General features: G+C 32.3%; 1 protein-coding gene across 6 annotated transcripts in view; it reads right to left on the bottom strand.

The window, feature by feature from the left end:
- Positions 1-24,206, bottom strand: part of RPTOR (regulatory associated protein of MTOR complex 1) — a 511,183-nt gene that overhangs the window by 162,490 nt on the left and 324,487 nt on the right. For all 6 annotated transcript variants that reach the window (XM_031965593.1, XM_031965594.1, XM_031965596.1 and 3 more), the window contains 4 exons: positions 23,790-23,900; positions 9,147-9,221; positions 7,785-7,850; positions 6,879-7,070 (listed from right to left, as the gene is read on the bottom strand). In XM_031965593.1, coding sequence (XP_031821453.1) covers positions 6,879-7,070; positions 7,785-7,850; positions 9,147-9,221; positions 23,790-23,900 — 444 coding nt within the window. The remainder of the gene's footprint in view (positions 1-6,878; positions 7,071-7,784; positions 7,851-9,146; positions 9,222-23,789; positions 23,901-24,206) is intronic.

Below are 24,206 nucleotides of genomic sequence, written 5' to 3'. Positions count from 1 at the left end.
GACTTCTTACAAATGCCAATTAAAATTAATTTTTCTACAGAAAGCCTCTTATTTCTACTGTCCTTTTTCTAATTATTTCATATTTATCACATGACATATATGTATAGTTTGATAATACACATTTATTTTACATAATTTATTATATATTAACTTATTTATAAATATTTGTATGACTATATCAGATTACCTTATGTTTGGGGAGAGGGAAAGTAAGGAAAAGAGGGAGAAAAATTTGGAAAAATTTACAAAAATGAATATTGAAAACTATCTATATATGTATTTGGAAAAATAAAATACTATTTAGAAAAAGAAAATATTTGCATGACTTTTGTCTCCTTATTAGGATGAACTCTTTAAGGATAGTGACTGTCTTTCTGCCTCTTTTGACTATTGGGTCTGTATCCCAAAGAGATCATATAAGAGGGGAAAAAGAAACACAAGTGCAAAAATGTTTGTAGTAGTTCTTTTTTTGTGGTAGCAAGGAATTGGAAATTGAGTGCATTCCCATCAATTGGGGAATGATTGAATAAGTTATGTTATATGAATGTAATTGAATATTATTATTCCATAAGAAATAATGAACAGTCTGATTTCAGAAAAGCCTGGAAAGACTTACATAAAATGATGTTGAACGAAGTGAGCTTATAACGAAGAGAACACAATATATACAGCAAGACTATCTGATGATCAACTATGATAGGCTTAGCTCTTTTCAACAATACAGTAATCCAAGACAATTCCAATTGACTTGGGATGGAAAATGCCATTTGCATTCAGAGAGAGAACTTTGGAGACTGAATGCAGAATGAAACATACTATTTTTACCATCTTCAAAAAAATCTGATCTTTTCTTATGTTTTTTCCTTTTTTTTTCACAACATGACTAATATGGAAATATATTTAAAATGATTGTACATCTATAACATAAATAAGATTACTTGCTGTCTTGGGGAAGAAGGAGTTCAAGGAGAAAGGGAGGGAAAAATCTGGAACTCACAAATCTTAAAAAAATAAATATTGAAAACTTTTTATACTTAATTGGAAAAACAAAATACTACTGAGAAAATGAAAAAACAAAAACCCATTAAAAAGACTTTTACATTGAATCAATACAAGATAAAATTTTCTCATTCAGGATACTGAATATATAAAAACATTTCACATAAGCCACAGAAATTTTTCTTATTGATGAAATATATAAGAAGAAATAAACAATCTTATTCATGAACATCAAAATATATGGCACATAAAGAATAAAATGTAGAACTGTAGTTATTTAAACATATACTATAGATCTATGAAGAGGATTACAAAATATACACACATCAGCAGTTTATAAACAGTTAAAAAAAACCCAATTTGTATAACAAGTTCTATTAAAAATTGAAATGTAATTGTTTATATTATATATATACTATTACATAATCTATCTTATTCTATGAATAATCATATTTCTTGCTTTACCTGAATGCAAGCCTAATGACTATTCATTAATTTAATGCTTTTAACATTTGAAACCTATATTTCTAAATTCTAGATCACTGATTATTAATTATTGTAAAAAATGTGTTTTTAAATAGCTCACCTGATTATTATAGTCTCTAGAAGGTGTACTATGTTCCCTGCCTTAAGCTTTAGCACAGGGAAAAATCTGAAATAGATTTAATTCTCTCATCATTTGAATTGGCATTCCCCTGTGAAAATGACAAATGTGATGCAGCTATCATATCTATGGCATGATGTAAAGGGAAAGGAGCAAAAGAGATGGGGAATAATATGCCACTCTTACTGTCATCTAAATTAGAATACTCTTCACTTCAAGGAATATTTTGGGATTTTTTGAAAACTACATTTTCATTAGTTCTCTATGTTGACTTTTAGAACAAGCTGAGTATCTATAGTCTTGGGATATTTCTTCAATATATCAGTTCCCTATGTTGTAGCTAAAGAAATTCTAGCTTTTTAAACCCATCATTTTGTAATCTTCTCTTTAACTGTGAAGTCATTTGAGCATTTCTGCTTATTTACTGTTTAATCTAATATTTTCTGAACAACAACTCAATCTGTCACCATGAGAACTTGGACCATATATAGAAACCCCTTACTTGATACAGGTTCAAAGAGCATCTTTAGATAGAAGTACACTTAGGGTAGCATAGACAATGAAGCAATATCAATACCAAACATATATGCACCAAGTGGTATAGCATCTAAATTCCTAAAGGAGAAGTTAAGAGAGTTGCAAGAAGAAATAGACAGCAAAACTATAATAGTGAGAGATCTCAACCTTGCTCTCTCAGAATCAGATAAATCAAATCACAAAACAAATAAGAAAGAAGTTAAAGAAGTAAACAGAATATTAGAAAAGTTAGCTATGATAGATCTTTGGAGAAAACTGAATAGAGACAGAAAGGAGTATACTTTCTTCTCAGCAGTTCATGGAACCTATACAAAAATTAACCATATATTAGGACAAAAAGACCTCAAAATTAAATGCAGAAAGCCAGAAATAGTAGATGCATTCTTTTCAGATCAGGATGCAATAAAAACTACATTCAACAAAAAGCTAGTGGTAAATACACCAAAAAGTAATTGGAAACTAAATAATCTCATCCTAAAGAATGAATGGGTGAAACAGCAAATCATAGACACAATTAATTATTTCACCGAAAAAAATGACAACATACCAAAATTTGTGGGACGCAGCCAAAGCAGTAATAAGGGGAAATTTTATATCTCTAGAGGCTCATTTGAATAAAATAGAGAAAGAGAAGATCAATGAATTGGGCTTGCAACTTAAAAAGCTAGAAAAAGAGTAAATTAAAAACCCCCAATCAAATACTAAACTTGAAATTAAAAGGAGAAATTAATAAAATTGAAAGTAAAAAAAAAACTATTGAATTAATAAATAAAACTAAGAGTTGGTTTTATTAAAAAACCAACAAAATAGATAAAGCTTTAGTTAATTTGATAAAAAAAAAAAAAAGAGGAAAATCAAATTGTTAGTCTCAAAAATGAAAAGGGAGAACTATCCACCAATGAAGAGTTTCCTCTTCAGCTCTCTAGAGCAATTATCAGGAGTTATTTAGGCCAATGTTATGCCAATAAATTTGACAACCTAAGTAATATGGAGGAATACTTACAAAAATATAGATTGCCCAGATTAACAGAAGAGGAAATAAATTGCTTACATAGTCCCATTTTAGAAAAAGAAAAAGAATAAGCTATTAATCAAGTCCCTAAGAAAAAATCCCCAGGACCAGATGGAGTTATATGTGAATTCTACTGAACTTTTAAAGAATAATTAACTCCAATCCTATATAAACTATTTGAAAAAATAGGGGATGAAGGACTCCTACCAAATTCCTTTTATGACACCGACATGGTACTGATACATAAACCAGGTAGGACGAAAACAGAGAAAGAAAATTATAAACCAATCTCCCTAATGAATACTGATGCAAAAATCTTTTAAAAATTAGCAAACAGATTACAGATAATCATCCCTAGGATAATACATTACGACCAAGTAGGATTTATATCAGGAATGCAGGGCTGGTTCAATATTAGGAAAACTATTAGCATAATTGACTATAATGATAACCAAATTAACAAAAACCATATGATCATCTCAATAGATGCAGAAAAAGTATTTGATAAAATCCAAATACATTCCTATTAAAAACATTGAGAGTATAGAAATAAATGGGCTTTTCCTTAAAATAGTCAGTAGCATCTATTTATATTTAACATCATCAGTAAGCATCATATGTAATGGGGATAAACTGGAACTATTCCCAATAAGATCAGGAGTGAAACAAGCTTGCCCATTATCACCATTACTATTCAATATTGTATTAGAAATGCTAGCTTCGGCAATTAGAGTTGAGAAAGAGGTTAAAGGAATTAGAGTAGGTAATGAAGAGTGATCTCTGCAGATGATATGATGGTATACTTAGAGAACCCCAGAGATTCTACTAAAAAGCGATTAGAAATTATCCACAACTTTAGCAAAGTTGCACAATACAAAATAAACCCACATAAATTATCAGCATTCTTATATATTACTAAAAAAATTCAACAGTTAGAGATACAAAGAGAAATTCCATTTAAAGTAACTGCTGGTAGTATAAAATATTTGGGAATCTATCTGCCAAGAGAAAGTCAGGAAGTATATGAGCAAAACTACAAAACACTTTCCACACAAAGAAAGTCAAATCTAAACAACTGGAAAAATATTAAGTGCTCTTGGATATGTTGAGCGAATGTAATAAAGATGACAATACTACCTAAACTAATGCATTTATTTAGTTCTATACCAATCAAACTCCCAAGAAACTATTTTACTGATCTAGAAAAAAATAACAACAAAATTCATCAGGAAGAACTAAAAGTCAAGAATTTCAAGGGAATTAATGAAAAAAATGTCAATAATTTTGTGATGAAGAGAATCATCTATACCCAGAAAGAGGACTGTAGGAACTGAGTTTGAAAACACTCTTTTTGTTGTTGTTTGCTTGCATTTTGTTTCCTTTCTCATTTTCCCCCTTTTTTGATTTGATTTTTTCTTGTACAGCAAGATAATTGTATAAATATGTATACATATATTGGATTTAACATATATTTTTGCCATGTTTAACATATATTGGATTGCTTGTTATCTAGGGGAGGGAATTAGAGGAAGGAGGGGAAAATTGGAACACAAGGTTTTGCAAAGGTTAATACTGAAAAATTATCCTTGCATATCTTCTGAAAATTAAAAAGCTTTAATAAAAAAAGTTTAAAAAAAATAAAGTTAACTTAAAGAATTTATCTCCCAATAATCTGCATGAGATGGCAATATTTTTACTCTATTAAGTATATTTTCATTCTTTCTGAAAGGTATAGTTATCAAAGTTCACTTACTTTTTGAAAGTCCTATTCTACTAGGAATTTTGGAGCTATCTACAACATTAAGTAATTTGGAGGAAACACATATGGCTGTATTTTTTCCCCTTTATATCTCTTGTTCTCCAATTCCCCTCTATTTCCAATAGTATTTCATAAAATATCCTCAATATCCTGCATTTTCTATATTTTCAGGAGAATTTTATAAAGCATCCTTAATATTTTCATTGCTTAATAGGGTATTCTCTTGAGTATAAGTCCTCAGTATGGCTTTATCTTCATTGTTAAGCATTTACACATTAGACACGGTAATCATTGTTACTCATAGTAACCTGTATATTTAATAATAGGAGCAGTAAATCATTAGATATTAATACTTATGTTCAAATAATCAAAATTATATTGTAGAAAAAAATTGCAAAAAAAAAAAAAAAAAAAAGAAGGAAAACTGTTTCAAAATACTCCCTTTTTTTTTTTCTCCCTAGTTAATCCCTAAAAGACATTAGGGTTTCAGATAAATCTTGGAGAGGGAAAATCTCTCCAGTAGATGCCTGACAATGCAAAGGGCATTTGAATAAATCCTTGATAGAGTGCTATAATTCAGTGTAGCTATAATGCTGATATGGCAAATACAACTTCTTTTGCTGTTTGGTTTGGATTCATTATTCCAACCTATGCCCAGGCTAGTAGGTATCTGGGAGGATATGGTGGGAAGAGGTTGACTTTTAAGGTTGACAGGAAGTGGCCACTGGCATAATTATGTCACTCAGGATAGTACAGGGAAGCTTGGGGTGTAGGGGATACACTTATACTACTTACCATTGTGGCTCCTAACCCTCATCAGTGAGCTTCCCATTTACACAAATTCAGTGATAATACCCTTGAGTGTTAAACATAAAACATTTATGACACAAAAAGGTAAAAGGAAGAAAAAGCCCAACATTTACCCAATTGAAAGTAAAGGCAATAAGAATCAAAATATAACACTTCAACAATAAAACTGGTTCATGTTCTCTGATTGATGTACAACTTAATCTGTAAAGAAAATGAACACATGAATAAATCTCAAAAGAAGGCATAAAAGTAGGTAAATGCATAAGTTTGTAGCTGAGAACTCTTAACAGAATGCTCTAGCAAAATAGCCTCCTAATTGTTCTGTCTCCCTACAATTCTTGCTTCTTCTAATCTATATTCCCAAAAGTGCTAGATTTTATAATTTATAATTTAATAAATTCCATGACAACTTGGACCTGCAAGGCTGACTTTAGATTTCTACTATTCTCACACTCAACAGTCTTTTCTGATTCTTCTTACACCTCCTCACTGGCTGTTAATAGCATCTGTGCAAAATTACCTTGCTTTTATCTACTATGTGTGTTTAACCTTCTCTTATGGAAAAAAAACTGCTTGTGAGTAGGTATTATTTTGTATATTCTTATTTATATACATGGTAATTGGTATGATGCCTAACATATAGTAGGCATTAAATGAATGCTTATTGATTTATTGTATCCTAATTTGTCTCTCTGCACTTCCTTACATTACTATTAGTTCAGACTATTGGAATACAATTACATATTGAGAAATCAATCAGTAAAACTCAAGGCTATATACCTGAGTTTGAAGGTCCTTACTTTTTAGGCAGACATCTGCTTCTAGATAGTTTTGTTGCATAAATGATTTAATCCTTAATTAAATGGAAAACTTAACTGGGAAAATCTCCATACTAGTTAACTTACGCATAACTATTTTAATATTATTATAAGACTTTGTACATTTTCCAACTACTAATACAAAGCCCTATATAGAATAGGCACTTGATAAAAATGTGCTGAATTGAACTATAAGGCCTAAGATGATGGGAATTCTTTTTATGACATCTTCTAAAAACCATAGCACAGAATTTAATGTTTTTTCATAATGATAGCTGAATCTATCAATTCATTTAATTTAACACTTGAATTTGCATATTTACTAATAAACAAACTTACTTCAGGAATGGGATCAGAGAGAAGACTGTAGAGTTTCTCATGGGCACTGTCTCTTACACCACACCATCTTGCTGAATCAAAATTTTGCCAAATTCGTCCCAGGCAGATGGCCACCCATTGACGCAACAAAGGGTGAGGGTCATTCAGTTGCTCCAGACAAATGGCAATCAGGTTGCCTTGAAGACAAGCTTCCTAAAAAAAAAAAAAAAAAAAAAAAAAAAGACAAAATAATGATTTCTCTTATTCATGTAGGAAAAATTGTGAAGAGACTTTATACACTATTTCCCTAATACTAAAAATTTTGGCTAATAAAGCTTTCAAGGTCTGTTTCTTATATCTTACTTTAAATTGTGATATTCAAAATAGTGATCTCCATGTTTTAAATAAAGAGAAAGGACCAAGCTTAATAAAATTTTCTAGCTTCCTTTCCATGTCCAGTTATTATTCTTTAATAATACTAGCACTCTTTTAGATTTGTGACTCTGTTTTATTTAATGTCAAAGCAACAGTTTTACCTGATCACAAAACAAGATAGCTAGTACTATATCTCTTTTTCTGCTTGTTGATCCTAAAACTATTTTGAAATTATTCTGGGTCTCCCTTGCAGCTAGTCCCTTTCCTCTGAGATTACCTTCCGTTTAAACCAGACATATCTTGTAGGTACATTATTATTTGCATGCTGTATTCCTTGTTAGAATATAAGTCTGTGAAATCAGAGACTATTTTTTCCTTCTTTGTACGCCTAAAGTTTAGCAGAATACATATTAAGTGCTTACTAGATACCTGAACATGAAAAATTTGACAGAATAAACCAAACCATACAGCAAATTAATTTATTAAATGTGATTCTTAACCTGAAAGTGACAAGCCAGTAGGGTGGCTAGAAGCAAGCTTGTTGATACCCACCTGTCCTGTGTTATAGCTGTTGACAATCACAGCCAGAATGAAAGCTGTCATGGTCCTATGTTCAGCCTGAATGAAAAATAAGATATTCATTTTAAGTCATGCATCTGTTTCATTCTGGGGTAAAACTCCTCCAGTCCTATAGCTGACCAAAGCAATCCTGTCAAAACTTTTATGATACAGTTATGGTTTTTGATCTATTCAAAACTAAACAACAAAACAAATCGATGGTCTTTAAATAAACATGACAGCATTAAGAGAATACCTTCATTTCTAAAAGGAGAAAAGCTGTCTCCCAGAAAGACTAATAATACAAAAGAATAAGGAAGTTGATATGACAAAATATCTTGGTTAATTATGAGATTTAGTAGATCTTTTTTTTTTTGTCCCATTATATAGCAGTGCGCTCTCATATTTGGGTATAATGTTCCAAAAACGCAGAATTAGCATTTTTCCTATTTCTTTTAATGAATTCTAATATGTGAGATATGAGGATAGTGACTATTTACAAAGATAAATTAAGAATATACTAATCTTGTTTATAAATTAACTATAGATGATATTTTAATTTAAAAAATTGAAATTAAAGAATACAAGTAATTATTCTCAAAAAAACTTATTTATAATTCGTTTTTTCCTTGGAAACATTTGTCAGGAGGCCCATAGTATAAGGTCTCTATTTTCTGGAATGATTACAGTAATGGAGGGTTCTGGCTAATTAAATATTTTAGTTCAACTAAATAAAATTCAATAAGTATTAGATTAAGTATCTACTATATACTAAAAATTGTACTAGGAGTTTCAGGAGAAATGCAAGTATTATAAAATATGGTTAATAGCTACCATGTGTCTAATACATTGAGTGATCAATTTTCAAAGTATCTAAATAATTTTATTTGAAAATAAGACTTAAACTGAATGCAGTTCAGTCTTTTGTGATGACTCAGGAAATAATTAATGAAATAAAATCATCTTTAAATGTAAATATCATTTTGCTGTAGATGTACAATTGCTATTTAATAGAGTTCTGTTGATAAAATTCTAGATTAATCACCTTTTCCTAAATTGCAATGAAAATGTCAGTGAGAAAAGATTTTTTTTAAAAGAAACTCATTTGTCCTATTTAAAAGCAGAGTTGAAAAAGTCATTGGCAAACATAATATTAAGCAAAGAGTGCTGTAAATAGTAGCTTGGATTTCTTGTGGCTAGATATGAAAACCACCAGATCTTTTTCTTTGATGAATGAGTGATTTGAGGTCTGTAGTCCTTACAAAACCAGATATTGCAATTATGTAACACACAGTCAGAGAAAAACCACACTAATTCTTGATAATATCTGAAAGAAAAATGATATTTGTTTCTTACTGGCATATAAGGGTCTGCCAAGACAGAAAGGAAATATTTGTGACCGTTGTCCTTCACGAGATCAGCTTGGCATGACTAGGGAGAAAAAAGAAAGAAAGAAGGGAAAACAATGAGCACAGTTACCTGAAGGGAATTTCTTTTTACTTCTCATGATATATGAACGAATGAATGTACCATGAATATTTTATGGCTTAATCATTTTCTCCCCTTAAGTCCAATTTTCATTTGAAAAAATAGTGAGAATTGTTGCTTGCAGACAAATTCTCTGTGGCTATGGATAAGTGACTAAGGTCTTATGTGTTCTCAGAATTGAAATGGCCCTGTGCTATATTCTCTGGAAAAGAACAACAACAAAAATGACACATGATCTTTATAATGGAAATAGGCAAAGGCATAAGTTATTGGGAACAGTTTAATAACTGGGGGACAATTTGAGAGATGGCATATTGACAAAGAATATCTTTAGAGATATTCTTACTTCCTATATAATCAATTAATAGACAAGCACTTATTAAAAACTTAGTAAAAACCAGGTATTGGGCTAAACCTGGAAGATACAAAGAAAAGCAAAAACATTGACTGTCCTGGCCCTTAAAGAACTAACATTCTAATGAGGGAGCCCACATGTAAATTACTATGCACACACAAAATATCTAGTTATAACTGGAAGGTGATCCCAAAGGAACTAGGAGAGGAGAAGAGACAAAGGTTTTGGAAAGACCTCTTGCAGGACAGAAGATCTGAGATAAGTCTTGAAGAAAATCAAAGAAGCTAAGTAGTAGAGGTTGGAAGGAAAGCATTCGAGGGATAGGGAGGACAGAATTAAGAGATGAAAGAATAATGTGAAAGAAATAGCAATAAGACTAGTGTTAATTGATACAAAATTAGGTGGAAGGGAATAGAGAGAAAAAGACTGAAAAATTAGGAAAAGGACAGATTGTAAAAGGCTTTAAAAGTCAAAGAGAGAATAAGCCAACAAGCCCCAAAAAAGAACAATGAAAAAGGGAAAGGTATTATGTGGGAAAAAAAAACAAAACCAAAAAAACTTATTGCCACTAATTAATTGTAGAATGGCTAAACAAATATGATGGCACATGAATATAATAGAATACTATTGTGCTGTAAGAAACGCGGGAAGGTCCAGTTTTAGAGAGAGGGAAAGACTAATAAACTGATGTACATTATAATGAGCAGAATCAATCAATATAAAAACAACATTCTAAAAATCAACAACTTTGCAGGGCTTAAAAACTCTGATCAAATGATCTGATCAATGATCAAATAGGATTCCAGAGAATTGATGATAAAGAAAACTACACAGTCCCAGATTGAAAGATGATCAACTAAACTAATCCAATTTGATAAATATTTATATTATTATAAAACTACAGATGCAAAATGAAGCCCATTTTTTTTGACATGGCCAATATGGAACAAAAAAAATTTTTTCTGAAATTTTTATCTTCTAAGAACACAGGACCCCAGGCTTCTTAATTTTGGTTCCTACCCTCTCTAAAAATGTTCAGTGTTTTGTATTCTGCTAATCACAGCTGGCTTACATGGTAGCTCAGTAAACAAATATAGATATTAGATAGATGGTATTTAATTTTTTTTTCTTATAAAAGACACAAATATCAATAAATACAATCATTTCCACATATAAAGAACAGAAAAAGAGATTGTAACACTGTAAATCTTTACTGAATGTAGCATTTTAAAATATATATATATGTGTATGTATGTGTATATATATATATATATATATATATATATATATATATATATATATAAAATAAACTGAACACAGAAGTTACAAAACCATTTTGGTTAACTGCTACTTGTTCTTGATAGTACATATTAAAAATTAGTTTTCACAGTTGGACTTTTTAAATATAGAATTTTATTGATATTTTCTGGTTCTTAAATCACCCTATTATCTATTATATCCTTCCCTGCTATAACTATTAGTATAAATATTTCTGTAGTACCTATGAGGTCCTTTGACTGTTTGAATTTCTGGGACAGGTACCAGGTAAATGCTATTATTAATCCATTTTAGAGATAAGGAAACAGAAACTGAGGAGTTGAATTATTTATGCAGGATCATAAAAATAGCAAGTGTCTACAGAAATATTTGAACTTGGGTCTTCCTAGTTCAAAGTTTTACATTACATAGACTATTTCATCAAATGAATTTTATGGTATTAAAGAAAACTGGCTCTACATTGTACTGAAATCTGTCCTGCAGAGAGTGATGTATGATATGATTTAGATAGGATTATGGAAATACATTCCTGAATCTTAAGAAGATGCAAAACAGTGACTTATCTACATATTCCACTTTAAAGTACACATGAATATCATACTTGCCTTAAAATAATCTAGTTCTAAACTATAAAACTCTAAAACTATAGCAAAAAAATTGTTCCCAATTGTGGAAAGTTTTGCTTAACTATGATCCAAGGCAGTCTATCCATTTCATTTTTCCTAAATTTATAATGTATAGCATACTTATTCTTGTGGTTCATCCATAAGACTTTTTTTTTGGGGGGGAGAGAAAGGTGATGAATAGGTGACAGATTTTAAAAGTCATTCACTTATTAATATGTGAGGACATGAATATTTATTCATTTATCGTATGTGTATGCATATGTACAAATATATACATAGATTCAAATATATACATTCTAATGTTACCTGGACTTGTATATCAAAGATCCTAGAAATAACTAAGTATTTATTAAATGCTTATGTGTCAAGTAATATGCTAAATATTAAAGATACAAAAAAAGTCATTAAAACAACAACAAACCAATGTCTATCTATTCTCAACAAGTTCACAGAGTAATCAGAAAGAAAACATGCAAGTCTGTACAAAGTATGTACAAACAAGATATATAAGGGATAAATTAGGAGTAGAGAAAAAGCATTTAAATGGAGGACTGGAAAAGTCTTCTTACTAAAAGTGAGATCTTAGCTGATACTTGAATGAAGCCAAGGAAACTAGAAGGGAGTGATTAAGAAAGAGAGAGTTCTAAGTACTGGAGATAGCCAGTAAAAATATCCAGAATCAGGAGATGAAGTTGAAAAAATTATGTCCACGATCTTCTCCAAAACTACTGTGTTTACAATGTCGGCTCTGAAAAACTTCTTATCAAATCCAACAAAATGTCATTAGTCAAGACTATAACTTGTGAACAGGATACAATTAGGGTTTCAGAAAAAGTGGAAGAAATGTTTTCTTTAAATTTTTTACATCCTATTTATATGTGGACACTAAAATCCACTAAAAACCAACTTTCTCAAATCAAGGGCTAAAATATTAAGATGTCTTTCAATATGTCTCCTGGTTCTAGGTCAAAGACTTAAGAGTAGGAAGAGATGATCAAGTTGAACACCTTCATATTACAGTTAAGGAAATTGAGCAACCTGGTCAAAGTTTTATAAGCAACTGGGATTCAAACCTATATCATTTGACTTCAAATCCATCTTTCTTCCACTATATCCTACTGCTGTCAATTTACTTTTAAGGGATTTTTATGTAGATGACAAGGTTGTGATAACAAACACGTTTACTTTGAAGTATTATGTGTTAATTTATTTTCACTTGAATGATCAGGTATGTAAATGATCTTGGTTTGATAAATATGTGTACTTGAAAACTGTAACAACTCTATTTAAAAAATATATGATTCATGCTTCTAAGTCAGAATATCTTTCTTTTATTCTAAATTAATGAAATAATTTCACTAAATTAATGAAATAATATTATACTATATTTCATATAAATAGTTAATAACTTTTTCTTTATGCTGCACAATAATGGCATGGAAAAAGCACTAAACAGCATGTTTTGTTTTGACTCCTTTATTAAAAAGCACCATACCCTTATTTCTACCTATGATACCTGCCTATTAGGAAAAGAAAACAAACTTTACAATGGAAAAAATAAAACAAAATAAAAACATTCAACCATCATCTGACATTTTATAAAACGCTGGGTCCACTAGAGACTTAGGGGCTCATAATAAATGAAGCAAAAAAGCCTGGCAGTTTTATCTGCAAAGAAATCTTTTTTCTCAAGATTTTGCTTTTTCCAGATCAAGATTTAGGCATGACATAATAAAGTCAGAATAGAAGAGAGAGAGAGAGAGAGAGAGAGAGAGAGCGAGCGAGAAAGGGAGAGAGCGCGCACACAGAAGAGAGAAATGAAAGAATCTGATTATGAATGCACATATTACTGTTTTCCTAAAACAAAAAGCAAAAATTAAAAAAAAAATTCTCACTTAGGTTTCAGATCCATGGGTAACTCTGATTCTTCTCTATGTCTTATGAGACTTAAAGGAATTACACTTTTTTTAAAAAATCATAAATGGGGTTGGGGTCAGGTTGGGAATGAACAAAGGCAAACTATGAGAATAGAAAGATAAGAGAAAACACATTAGTGTTCTAGCAGCTAATGATGCAATTTGCAAGGTACCAGGTACCAAGACAATGGAATTGAGGCCAAGTGAAAACTGTGAAAGTTTGAAGGGTCTTTTTATTCTGCTACTAACATAAAAAACAAATTTTACTATTTGGGCAAAAGAAAAAAAAAAAAAAGATAAACAAAGATAAGGGGAAATACTTAAATCCCTTTCAGTTTATTTAATATCAAAGTGATACAACAAACTATTATATTTGCTCTGGGCATTTTCTCTAGTTGCCATCATGCATAGAAGATATTCTCTTTTTCCTGAATGGTTTCACTGGCTTTCTTCACATCCCAACTAAAGTCCCATCTTCTACATATATTCTTTCTCAACCTCTCTTAACTCTAGTACTTCTTCTCTTTTAATTGTTTTCTATTTATGTAGTCTATGGCTTTTTTGCATATATCTGTTTATTTGTTGTTGCCTGCATTATACTGTGAGTGGCCAAAAGGGCAAGAACTATCTTTTGCCTCTTTTTGCATCCCACTTAGCACAGTGCCTGGAACATAGTAGGTGCTTAATTTTACATATTTACTGACTGACTCATAATTGTCAAATTTGGCAAGATGGTATAATTTTAAAGAAATTGTAGGCATAAATGACTAAATTTTTCAAATATCACAAAGAATATTGAACAAAAGTAGGAAATAACTTTATTACACTTTGTCCTTGGATAGGTAAAATTTCGGTGAGTACATTTTAAAGTTAACAAATATGATCTAGAGATACATCTTATTTGATCTTTCTAACCAAGAGAAGAATCACAAAAGCAAAATGATATTTTTAGTGGACTGTTACTGAGTGAGTTTAAAAACAGATGTATAGCTATGATGAAATGGCAGTTGCACATCCAGCTTTTTAAAAAATATATATAACTCCTAAGACTACTTTCTATGAAAAAAAACAGAAAGGTATTTATTGCAAGACTTTTAGTTGTACAGAGAACTAAAAATAAAGAGGACATCTTAAGAGGGTATGGTTGAACAAATTATGTTATATGAATATAACTGGATATTATTGTATCCTAAGAAATGAAGAGATGGGTTCATAGAAACCTGAAAAGACTTATATGAATCAGAGTGAAACGAGCACAACATTGTAAAGAACAACTGGTTTGATAGACTTAAAAACTAATTAATATAATATCTGACAAGGATTGCTGATGATTGTTGCTTCTTTGTAGGTAGCAGAAAAACAGCAAGCTATTAGAAAGATTCTTTAGAAGAAACAAACAAAGAAAGAGAATGATTGAATGGGACAAAGTCCTGGAAAACATGGTAAGAGATGGGATCAGGAACACAAGGCGGAGGCTTATTTGCAGTGAAGAGATAGGTCACCTTTTCATAAATGACTGGGCTAAAGAAGGATGAAGTTATAGAAAGGTTTTGACATGTGGTGTAGTATAGGGAAAATGACAAAGTTAATTCATTTTAGAAGGTCTAAATTTTCTTAGAAAATCTAGAGGCCTTGTCATCTATTGAGATGGTATTGAGACTTTAAGAAGATGAGGAGGTTTCCAACAGCTACTGTGGGGAACTACATATCAGTTAGAGAAGAATATAAGGATTGTTGAGCAGTTCAGATCAAATAATTAGAATTGAAAGAGGATTGGAGATACAGAGACTGTGGTCCAAGCTTCATGGGAGTTTGCCTGCTCTGTTTTATAGTGATAATCTGACTTTGATTGTACAGTGATTCAACACCTGTCATTCTGGTAACTTATTCCACATTATTAATATTAAATTAATAATTCCATGGCCCAAGCTGCCTGAAGTAATATTTGATATTGGAACCACAAAAAGAACTTGGAATTCTAATTTCTAATCCTCTCTAAGAGTCACTAACTTTAACTGCTTTCAGTATATGTTAAATCTGCTTCAGGCCACCAGGTCAAATATTACTGCTAGAAAAAAATGAATGTACTGAGGATAGGAATGCAATAAGAAATAATATCTGGTGCTGCTGCCTTCAGAGCTATTCAATATAATATCCCCTTTAAAAATCAACTGTTTCAGTTTTAAGTCACTAGGAAATATAGAAAAGAGGCATAAATGAACTAGTATTAATATGGGATGGGGAAAGGAAGTATTTTTTTATGTTGCTACTTAAAAAATAGATCTGTTTCTGAAGCCAGGATCTAGACAAGTTACAGAGTGCTAACATACTAAATATGTCTAGTGTGGGAATATACTCAAGAACTGAACAGGTTCCTATTTCTCTCCCTGCTCTAGTTCAACACTGCAGTGATAGTGATTCAGTGCAGTCTAACCATTAATCATTATATCCTTCAGTCAACACTGAAAAACAGCATCCCTTGATTTCCCTGAGCATCTAGGATAACATTTTACTTACATTTACAGGGCAGTCATTGTTTCTCTCATTGATCAAAAGGAAAATCTATAAAACCATCACTACAAACTAAGTTAACTGTAGAGGGCTGAAACTCCAAAAAGGTATGTTTGAATCAGACAACAGGAACATTTAAGGCTAATTACCTATTCGATGTGAGACAATGGCTCTATATACATATTTAGATGAGATGGGAATGTGATGGCTCTCCTCACCATTGGTGCTTACTGAATGTTTGGTGTTGAGATAATCGTAGGCAAGGATTGGAGGGTGGAGGGAGAGAAGCCAGTCATTTGGCGGCAGTATGAGGAGGAGAGAGGCTGGAGACTCCAGACTCCAGAATCCATCTTTGACAAGCTACATGGCAGCTTGCCTGCCTCCTTCACTTCTACCCCTAAAGACCAAGGACTTTGATTTATCTGGACTCTGGCTGACCCTGAGGCCCTCCAGGGAGCTAGCCCATACTTTACAGTTACCATTTAGACATAGTGGGTTGAAATGGACAAAAGCAGCATTACGCTGATGTGGCCACTACATTGTTGTAGTCTAAAGACAGCAATTTATAGAACTTATGCCTCTTCCTCCTCTTTTGGCTTTTCATTTTAGGAAGGTGTTGATATTTTTAAAACTTCATATTTGACAATCCAGAAGCTGAAAACAAAAACTCTTTAATATTGTACTCTTCATTTCTCTAGGTATATCTCTGGTAAATCATGGCCCAATATATCCAAGTGATATTTAGAAGTGCTTCCCCCCCCCCCCCCCCCCCGCCCCAGGCTTTTTCTTTGTGCACAACTACAGTGTTGGGAAAAATAGTACAAACCCATTTTGTGTTTCCGCAGATGTGTTACTGAGATATTGGAGTATCTGCTTTGGTGTGTATAGAATATGACACATGCAAATATCTCTCTTAACTAAGAGCAAGAAAATCTACTTAGAGGTTCTTCAATAAACAACAAGCAACCTTAACCAGTATATTATAGCCTACATTTCAATGGACCAACAAATGAAAAAAAATTGCAAATAAACAAATACAATATTCATCCTAGATTATGAAAAAATTGTTTCGGAGATAAAACCAGAAAATCTCTAATGGGGTTCAACTAACTTTAGTCCGGTACACATTCTAAATGGAACAAGGAGATATTATAGCAATAAAATAAGTTGGCAAAAAAGAGCAAAAATTGGAACTACAGACCTGGCAAAATCCTGAACCCTGGATACCCTGAGGATAAGTGACAATCAAAAGATTAAAAAAGGTACTGAAAAGTGATGAAAACAAAAGGAAATTCTGCAAGAATTCTTATGGTTATAGGGTTGGAAAAAAAGACAGGGGCAAGAGAAGGAAAGAATGTAGTCACTCCCTCACAATTGCAAAGGGGAGGTTAATTCATGCAGGATCTAGCAAAGGTTTCATTGATTTCTATGGCTTCTCTCAATAACATAGGCTTTATATCAGAGGTTTATTATGTGAGGCTGTTTTGATGAATTCAAATTTTGCTTAAGGGAGTCATCATAGGATGCTAGACAATAATTCTGAAGAATAACAATCTGCTTTTGTTTTTAAGTTGGTTGGTTGTTATCCTTCATAGGAAGGATAACAGGCCAATCAGACCAATACAAGCTCAGAATGCTCTGCCACAGGTTGGAAAGAAATAGTCCCTATGAACATCTGGGGTGGCTTTTTAAACTGTGAAGCGTGTGTCTCTTCTGAGCTGCTTCAATTCTGCTTTGCTTATAGAGCACAGTACCTTCTTTGGATGAGGGCACACCATGTTGGGTGATTCTGTGTTAATGTATTTTATGTCATACAATCAATTCTAAAGTTTTTAAGAGAGACCCTGAAAGTGTCCTTTATATAGCTTTTTCTGATCAACTTGCGACTATTTTGTTGTGTAAGTTCTACATAAAATAGTTTTTTTGGGAAGTGTATGTTTGGCATTTGAACTCTGTGGCCAGCCCAATGGAGTTGTGCTCTCTGCAGCAGAGTTGGAATGCTTGGTAGTTTAGTTCGAGAAAGGACTTTAAATGTCTGATGATCTTCAGAATGTTTCTGAGACAAAAGCAATTCAGTTTCCTGGCAGGGCACTGGTATACTGTCCAGATTTCACAAGGATACAAAAATGAGTTCAGAACAATGGTGCTGTAGAGCTTCAATTTGGGAGTCAGACTAATATCTCTCTTCTCCCACACTTTCCTTCAGAACTTCTCCAACACTGAGCTAGCTCTGGCAATGCATATGTTAATCTCATTATCAATGTGGAAATTATATTGCCAAGGTAAGAGAACTTATCTACAGCATTCAAAACTTTGCCATTTGCTGTAACTGGTTGTTCTACGTATAATATGATGTGGTGCTGGCTGATGGAGTACCTGTTTTTTCTTGGTGTTAATTGTTTGGCTAAAATTAGCACAAGCAGCAGAGAATTGATCCATACTTTGTGACATCTTGATTTCAGAGGCTGCATTAAATGCAGAATCATTTACAAACAAAAAATCATGCAACAATACTCTCTCCACTTTAGTTTTGACTTGTAGTCTTTTCAGGTTGAAGAATTTGCCATCAGTGTGGTAGGTGACTTTGATTTTATGTCAATTACCTCACTGAAGGTATTTAACTATGTGGCTGAAAACATCACACTAAAAAGCATGGTAGCAAGTATACAGCCTTGTTTCATTCCATTGGTGACTGAGGAAGCTTAAGAGCATTGTCCATTGTCCAGAAGTTGGGCAAGCACCAAGAAACTGTTGGACTATACTGATGAACTTCTCTGGGCAATCAAATGTTGATATAAATTTCTATAAGTCCTCATGACCAACAGTAACAAAACCTTGGACAGATCTATCAATGTTGACCTTTGTTCTGCTCCTATGATTGTGACAGGACAATCTATTCCCTTTATTTTTATAAAGATGAACAACATGGGCATCCTTGGATCTCTGGGTATAACCTCCTCTTGTCATATAATCTGGAAAATTTTAATTAGCTCTTGAATGAGCAAAGGACCCCTCAGTTTATAAATCCCAGATGGAATAGAATTAGTACCCAATACTTTGCCACATAAAAGAAGCCTAATGATCTCAAACCCTACAGTGAGTTGGGGAATGTCTATCCTAAGCATGTAAAGATTTCTACTGGTGTAATGGGCAAATGAGAACAATTTGTTCAAATAGCCATGAAGGTAGGTGAAGCAGATATTGTAGAGCACTTAGAGCTTGGTTAGACATTGGTTAGACGAGAGATCATCCACTGCATCTCAAGTCATCAGCAGTCATTTTGATTCTGTCCTGCCATTGGACAGTAATGATTCTAGAATAGAGAGCGAGGCTGATGACTTTGTGCAATTCTGCCTCATTTAAATCCAATTTATACACAACTCAAAAGAAATCATCATACTGTTTTACTATTTCTACCTATTTCATAGCCCTGTGGCAATGGGCAAGTGAAAAAGCAGCAGGGGTGGATACATTAGAAGCTCTAGTCATAATACTGCACAGAGGGAGCCCAAGCTATAAAATCATCTCATAAAACCAACTTTTAGTTTTATTTATTAATTCAATAGTTTTTTTTAACTTACAATTTTATTAATCTCTCCTTTTATTTGCAGAATTTCAAGTTTGATATTTGATTGGAGATTTTTAATTTTTTTTTTCTAGCTCTTTCAGTTGTAAGCCCAATTCATCTAGAAATCTGTTATGTTTAACTTTTCTAACATTTTATTTACTTCCTTAACTTCTTTCTTATTTATTTTGTGGTTTGATTTATCTAGTTCTGAGAGAACAAAGTTGAGATTCCTCCATTAGTACAGTTTTGCTATTTCTTCTTGCATCTTTCTTAACTTTTCCTCTAGATATTTCCATGCTATACCACTTGGTGTATATATGTTTAGTATTGATATTGCTTAATTATCTATGGCAACCTTTTATAAGATATAGTTTCCTTCCTTATCTCTTTTAATTAGATCTCTCTTTGTGTTTACTTGATCTGAGATCAGGAATGCTACCCCTGCTTTTTCTTCCTTACTTGAAGCATAATATATTCTGCCCTTTACCTTCACTCTGTATGTATCACTATGCTTTAAATGTGTTTTTTGTAAACAACACATTGTAGGATTCTGACTTTTACTCCAGTCTGCTGTCTCCTCCCGTTTTATGAGGGAATTCATCCCATTCACATTCACATTTAAAATAACTAATTCTGTATTTTCTGCCATTTTATTTACCCTAGATTAATGCTTTTCTCTTTCCTATCCCCCTTCCCTTCTCCCGAATATTTTGCTTTTGATGATCACCTCCCACAAACAGTCCTCCCCCTCCTTATTTTTTACAGCTTTCCCTTAATTCTTCTGTTTTCCTTTCTATTAGTCTTTCCCTTTCTTTCCTCCTTTTCCCTCCGACTTCCCTATAAGATGAGACAAGTTTCTTTATGAAACCAAATATGTCTGATATTCTCTCTTAGAGCCAAATCAGATGAGAGTAAGATTCACACAACGTTCACTCCCCTCTCTTCTTTCCCTCAGTTATGATAGATTTTTTTTGCCTCTTCGTGAGATGTAATTTCCCTTATTTTACCTCCTTTTCTCTTTTCTTCCAGTATGATTCCCCTTTCCACATTTAGTTTCTTTTTCATATTATCATAATAAAATCAAATTATACCTGCATTCTCTAAGTATATCCAAAAAAGAAATATAGTTTTCAAGTTCTTTCCTTTTTACCTTTTTATGCTTCTCTTGAGTTCTGTGTTTGGAGATCAAATTTTTTGTTCAGTTCTGGTCTTTTCATTAGAAATAGGTGAAAATCACCTATTTCATTGAATGTCCATCTGCCAACCAAATTATCAAATTCCTTGGCAACTATTCAAGGCCCTTCATGCTGCATCTAATCCTGACCTACTTTTCTAGCCTTATTTCCTATGCTCTAGCCAAAATATCATTCTTAATAGTCACTCAGTGTTCCCCATACATACCAAATCTTACTTTCCCAGAACTGTGGCAATCATTGCTCAAGATATTTCCCCTTCTTTGAATGTTCTTCCTTAAAAATCAAAACCCAAATATATATGAAGTATTCATGTAAATCCAATTTCCTCCTTAAAATCATTCCTAATTTCTGACATCTTTTGTCTTTCACTATTTTTGTGCTTAGGCCTCATGTTATAGTTGTTTGTACACTTTATCTCAACTAAATTATATCTAACTTGAAAGCAGAAAGCATTATTCATGTGCCTAGCACAATAACTTTTCCCAAGTAGTTTCTCTTCTTCTAATTCAAATTTTAATACTGCTTCCCTCCTTCTTGTCTCCCAAACAGTCATTTCTGATTAGATAGTCCCTTCCTCCCCTACAGTGATATTTCTCTTATAACAAAGAAAAACAGTTAATCAATCATTGCAATGGCCATGTATGAAAGAATATGTAACATTCTGCAACCCTCTCCTCTCACATCTGAAAAGAAGGAAGGAAGGTATATTTCATCAACCCTCCTCCAGTGCCTAGATTGGTCAATACATTTACATAGAATTTGAATTCCTTAAATAATACATTTTGTCCCAATCATTTCTGTAACCTTGTATTTTATTTCCCTGGTTCCATTATCGCTCTGAAAAATTTAATGCCAGCTTTCCCATGCCTTTCTAAATTTCTCAAATCAATCAATTCACATAGACAAAATTATTTTCTATTTATATAAATACAAATTTATTTTGTTCATTTTGTTTCCAGATCTTTGCTAGCACAAAAAGTGTTGCTATGAACATTTTGTTACATAGTGGGACTATCTTTGCCTTTCTTGGATTATGGGATAAGCTAAATCAGTATTTCTGGAATGATTTTTTAATATAAATATTAAAAGTTATTATTTTTTATATCACCTAAATGCATCCACCATCATATCTCTCCCATTCCCTTATAACAAATAATTTTTAAAAGAAATAAAAATAAAGAAATCCAATAAAAATTCTCAACATATAGAAAAAAAATGATGTTATTTACTAACCTTCCCCAAAGGGATAAGGGGGTTGTATTTGCATATCTCTTTTTTGCGGACAAATTTGTTTTATACAATTTCACACCATTCAGATTTGACTGTATTGTGGTGATTGTTCTAGAGAAACTTGGAAAGACATAGATGAACCAATATTGTTTTTCTTTTAATATTGTATTTTCCCCAGTTACATGTAAAAATTTTTTTTTTACAATTGTTCTTCCTTCCTACCTTCTCCATCCTTACTTCTTCACTGAAAAGGCACATGTGAAGTTATGCAAAATATCTCTGTAAAAGTTATGTTGTAAAAGAAAATATAACCTCCCCCCCAAAAAAACCCTCAAGAAAAATTTATAAAAAGTATGCTCCAATCTATAATAAGACATAATCAGTTCTTTCTCTGGGTATGAATATCATTTTTCATCATAAGTCCTTCAGAATAGTCTTGGATCATTATATGCTGAGAATAGCAAAATTCATTCATAGATGATCATCCCACAAGACTGTATTACTTTTTACCCAATACATTTCACTTTGTATGAACTCATGGAAGAATTTCAACTAAGAGCATCCCGTTCATTGTTTCTTATAGAACAACAGTATTCCATCATAATCTCATGCCATGTTTTATTCAGCCATTCCTCAACTGATGAATACACTCTCAGCTTTCAATTCTTTGTCCTAAGAAAAGAGTTTCTTTAAATATTTTTGTACATATAAGATTTTTTCATTAAAAAAACAAAAACAAAAACATATCTTTTGGAATATATGCCTTGTAGTGGTATTATTAGGTCAAAGGGAATGCATGATTTTGTAGCCCTTAAAGCATAGATCTTATTGGATAAACTGATACAAAGTAAAATATGTAGTCAGAAAAAACAACAACAACAAAAAATAACCATCTAATGCAATGGTAAGATCAATCACCTCTCCAAACAAATATTTATGTAATGAGTGAATGCTTAAAGAAATAGTAAAGCAATTAAAGATGTGAGACTGAAGATCTAGGAAAGAATAGAGTCAAAGACATAGATTACAAAATCATATAGGTATCTCCTGAACTCTGAAACTGAGGTAACAGAAAAAAATACTTATCAGATGTCAAATTCTGGGGATAGCCTATATGTATTGTGAAATGGGAAATAGATTCATTGGAAAAGGAAGAAGAGTAGGCAGAAGACTAGATGATAAAAATAGAAAGGGCAATATCAGAAGAATTCCAAGAAGGAGGGGGTAGTCAATAGTATAGACTATCACAGAAAGGTCAAGGAGAATGAAGACTAAAGATGAAATCACTTTATTAATTAGGGGGCCATATTTTCAACAATGATGGAAGTCAAAGTATGGTTAAATGTTGTGGGTGGAAATGAAATGGATACAACAAAAAATGTAAATTATAGAGACAAGGGATAGTTAATGGATGTAGCACAATAAAGATGAATCTCTCCTCTCCTCCTTTCCCCTTTAAAAGATAGAAGTCAGACATATGTTTTCAGATAAAAAAAGAAGAAATCATTGGAGAAGGAAAGACTTGAAGATGTGAGAAAACAAGGGGATAGATAACTGGTAGTATAAAACCTTAAAGGAGCTGGGAAAGGATAGAACGGAAACCATGGAAAAAAAGGTAATAATGATAATTACAAACGAAACCAATGTTTGAATGTTAAAAAAGTCAGAAAAGTCCCTTTTAACTGAACCTATGCCTTCTAACTCTTTTATCTGACATTTTTTAGGGAGAAGAAACTTAGGATGAAAAAAACCAGCAACCTAGTAAAATCCCAGGAAAATATAAACATCAACTAAAACACATTATACGTAAAGTAAATATGAGATTACTCACACTGTCCACAGCTAGAATTTTGGCCCATATGAAAACAAGAAGTGGTCTCAGTTCTCTGGCTGAGCTCTGTAGCAGTTTCAGCACATATGGGAAGATGCCAACTGATAGAGCCTAGGGGCAAAACAGGAAAAAGAAAATTAAAAATTACCAATGATCTCACTGTAGGTTCTATATAGGAAGGAAGGAAGGAAGGAAGTGGCACTGGTGTCAGAACTGCAGAGCTCTGGGACACAGATGCAACATAATTTTCAGCACATTTGGGAAATATGAACAGAATGAATATCCCTGATTTATAGTAAAGAGGGATTTCCTTCAGAATTATTCATCTCTGATTTAATTCCTTAAAGTTGCCAGGTATTTCCAGACTCGTCTGGTGTGCGGAGACCTAGAATTAATCTAGTGGCACCTTTTCCTCAT

The sequence above is a fragment of the Sarcophilus harrisii genome, chromosome 4 (assembly GCF_902635505.1).
Source record: "Sarcophilus harrisii chromosome 4, mSarHar1.11, whole genome shotgun sequence".
NCBI lineage: Eukaryota > Metazoa > Chordata > Mammalia > Dasyuromorphia > Dasyuridae > Sarcophilus > Sarcophilus harrisii.
Note: the sequence above shows the minus strand (reverse complement) of the source record. Positions and strands in the feature narration are given on the sequence as shown.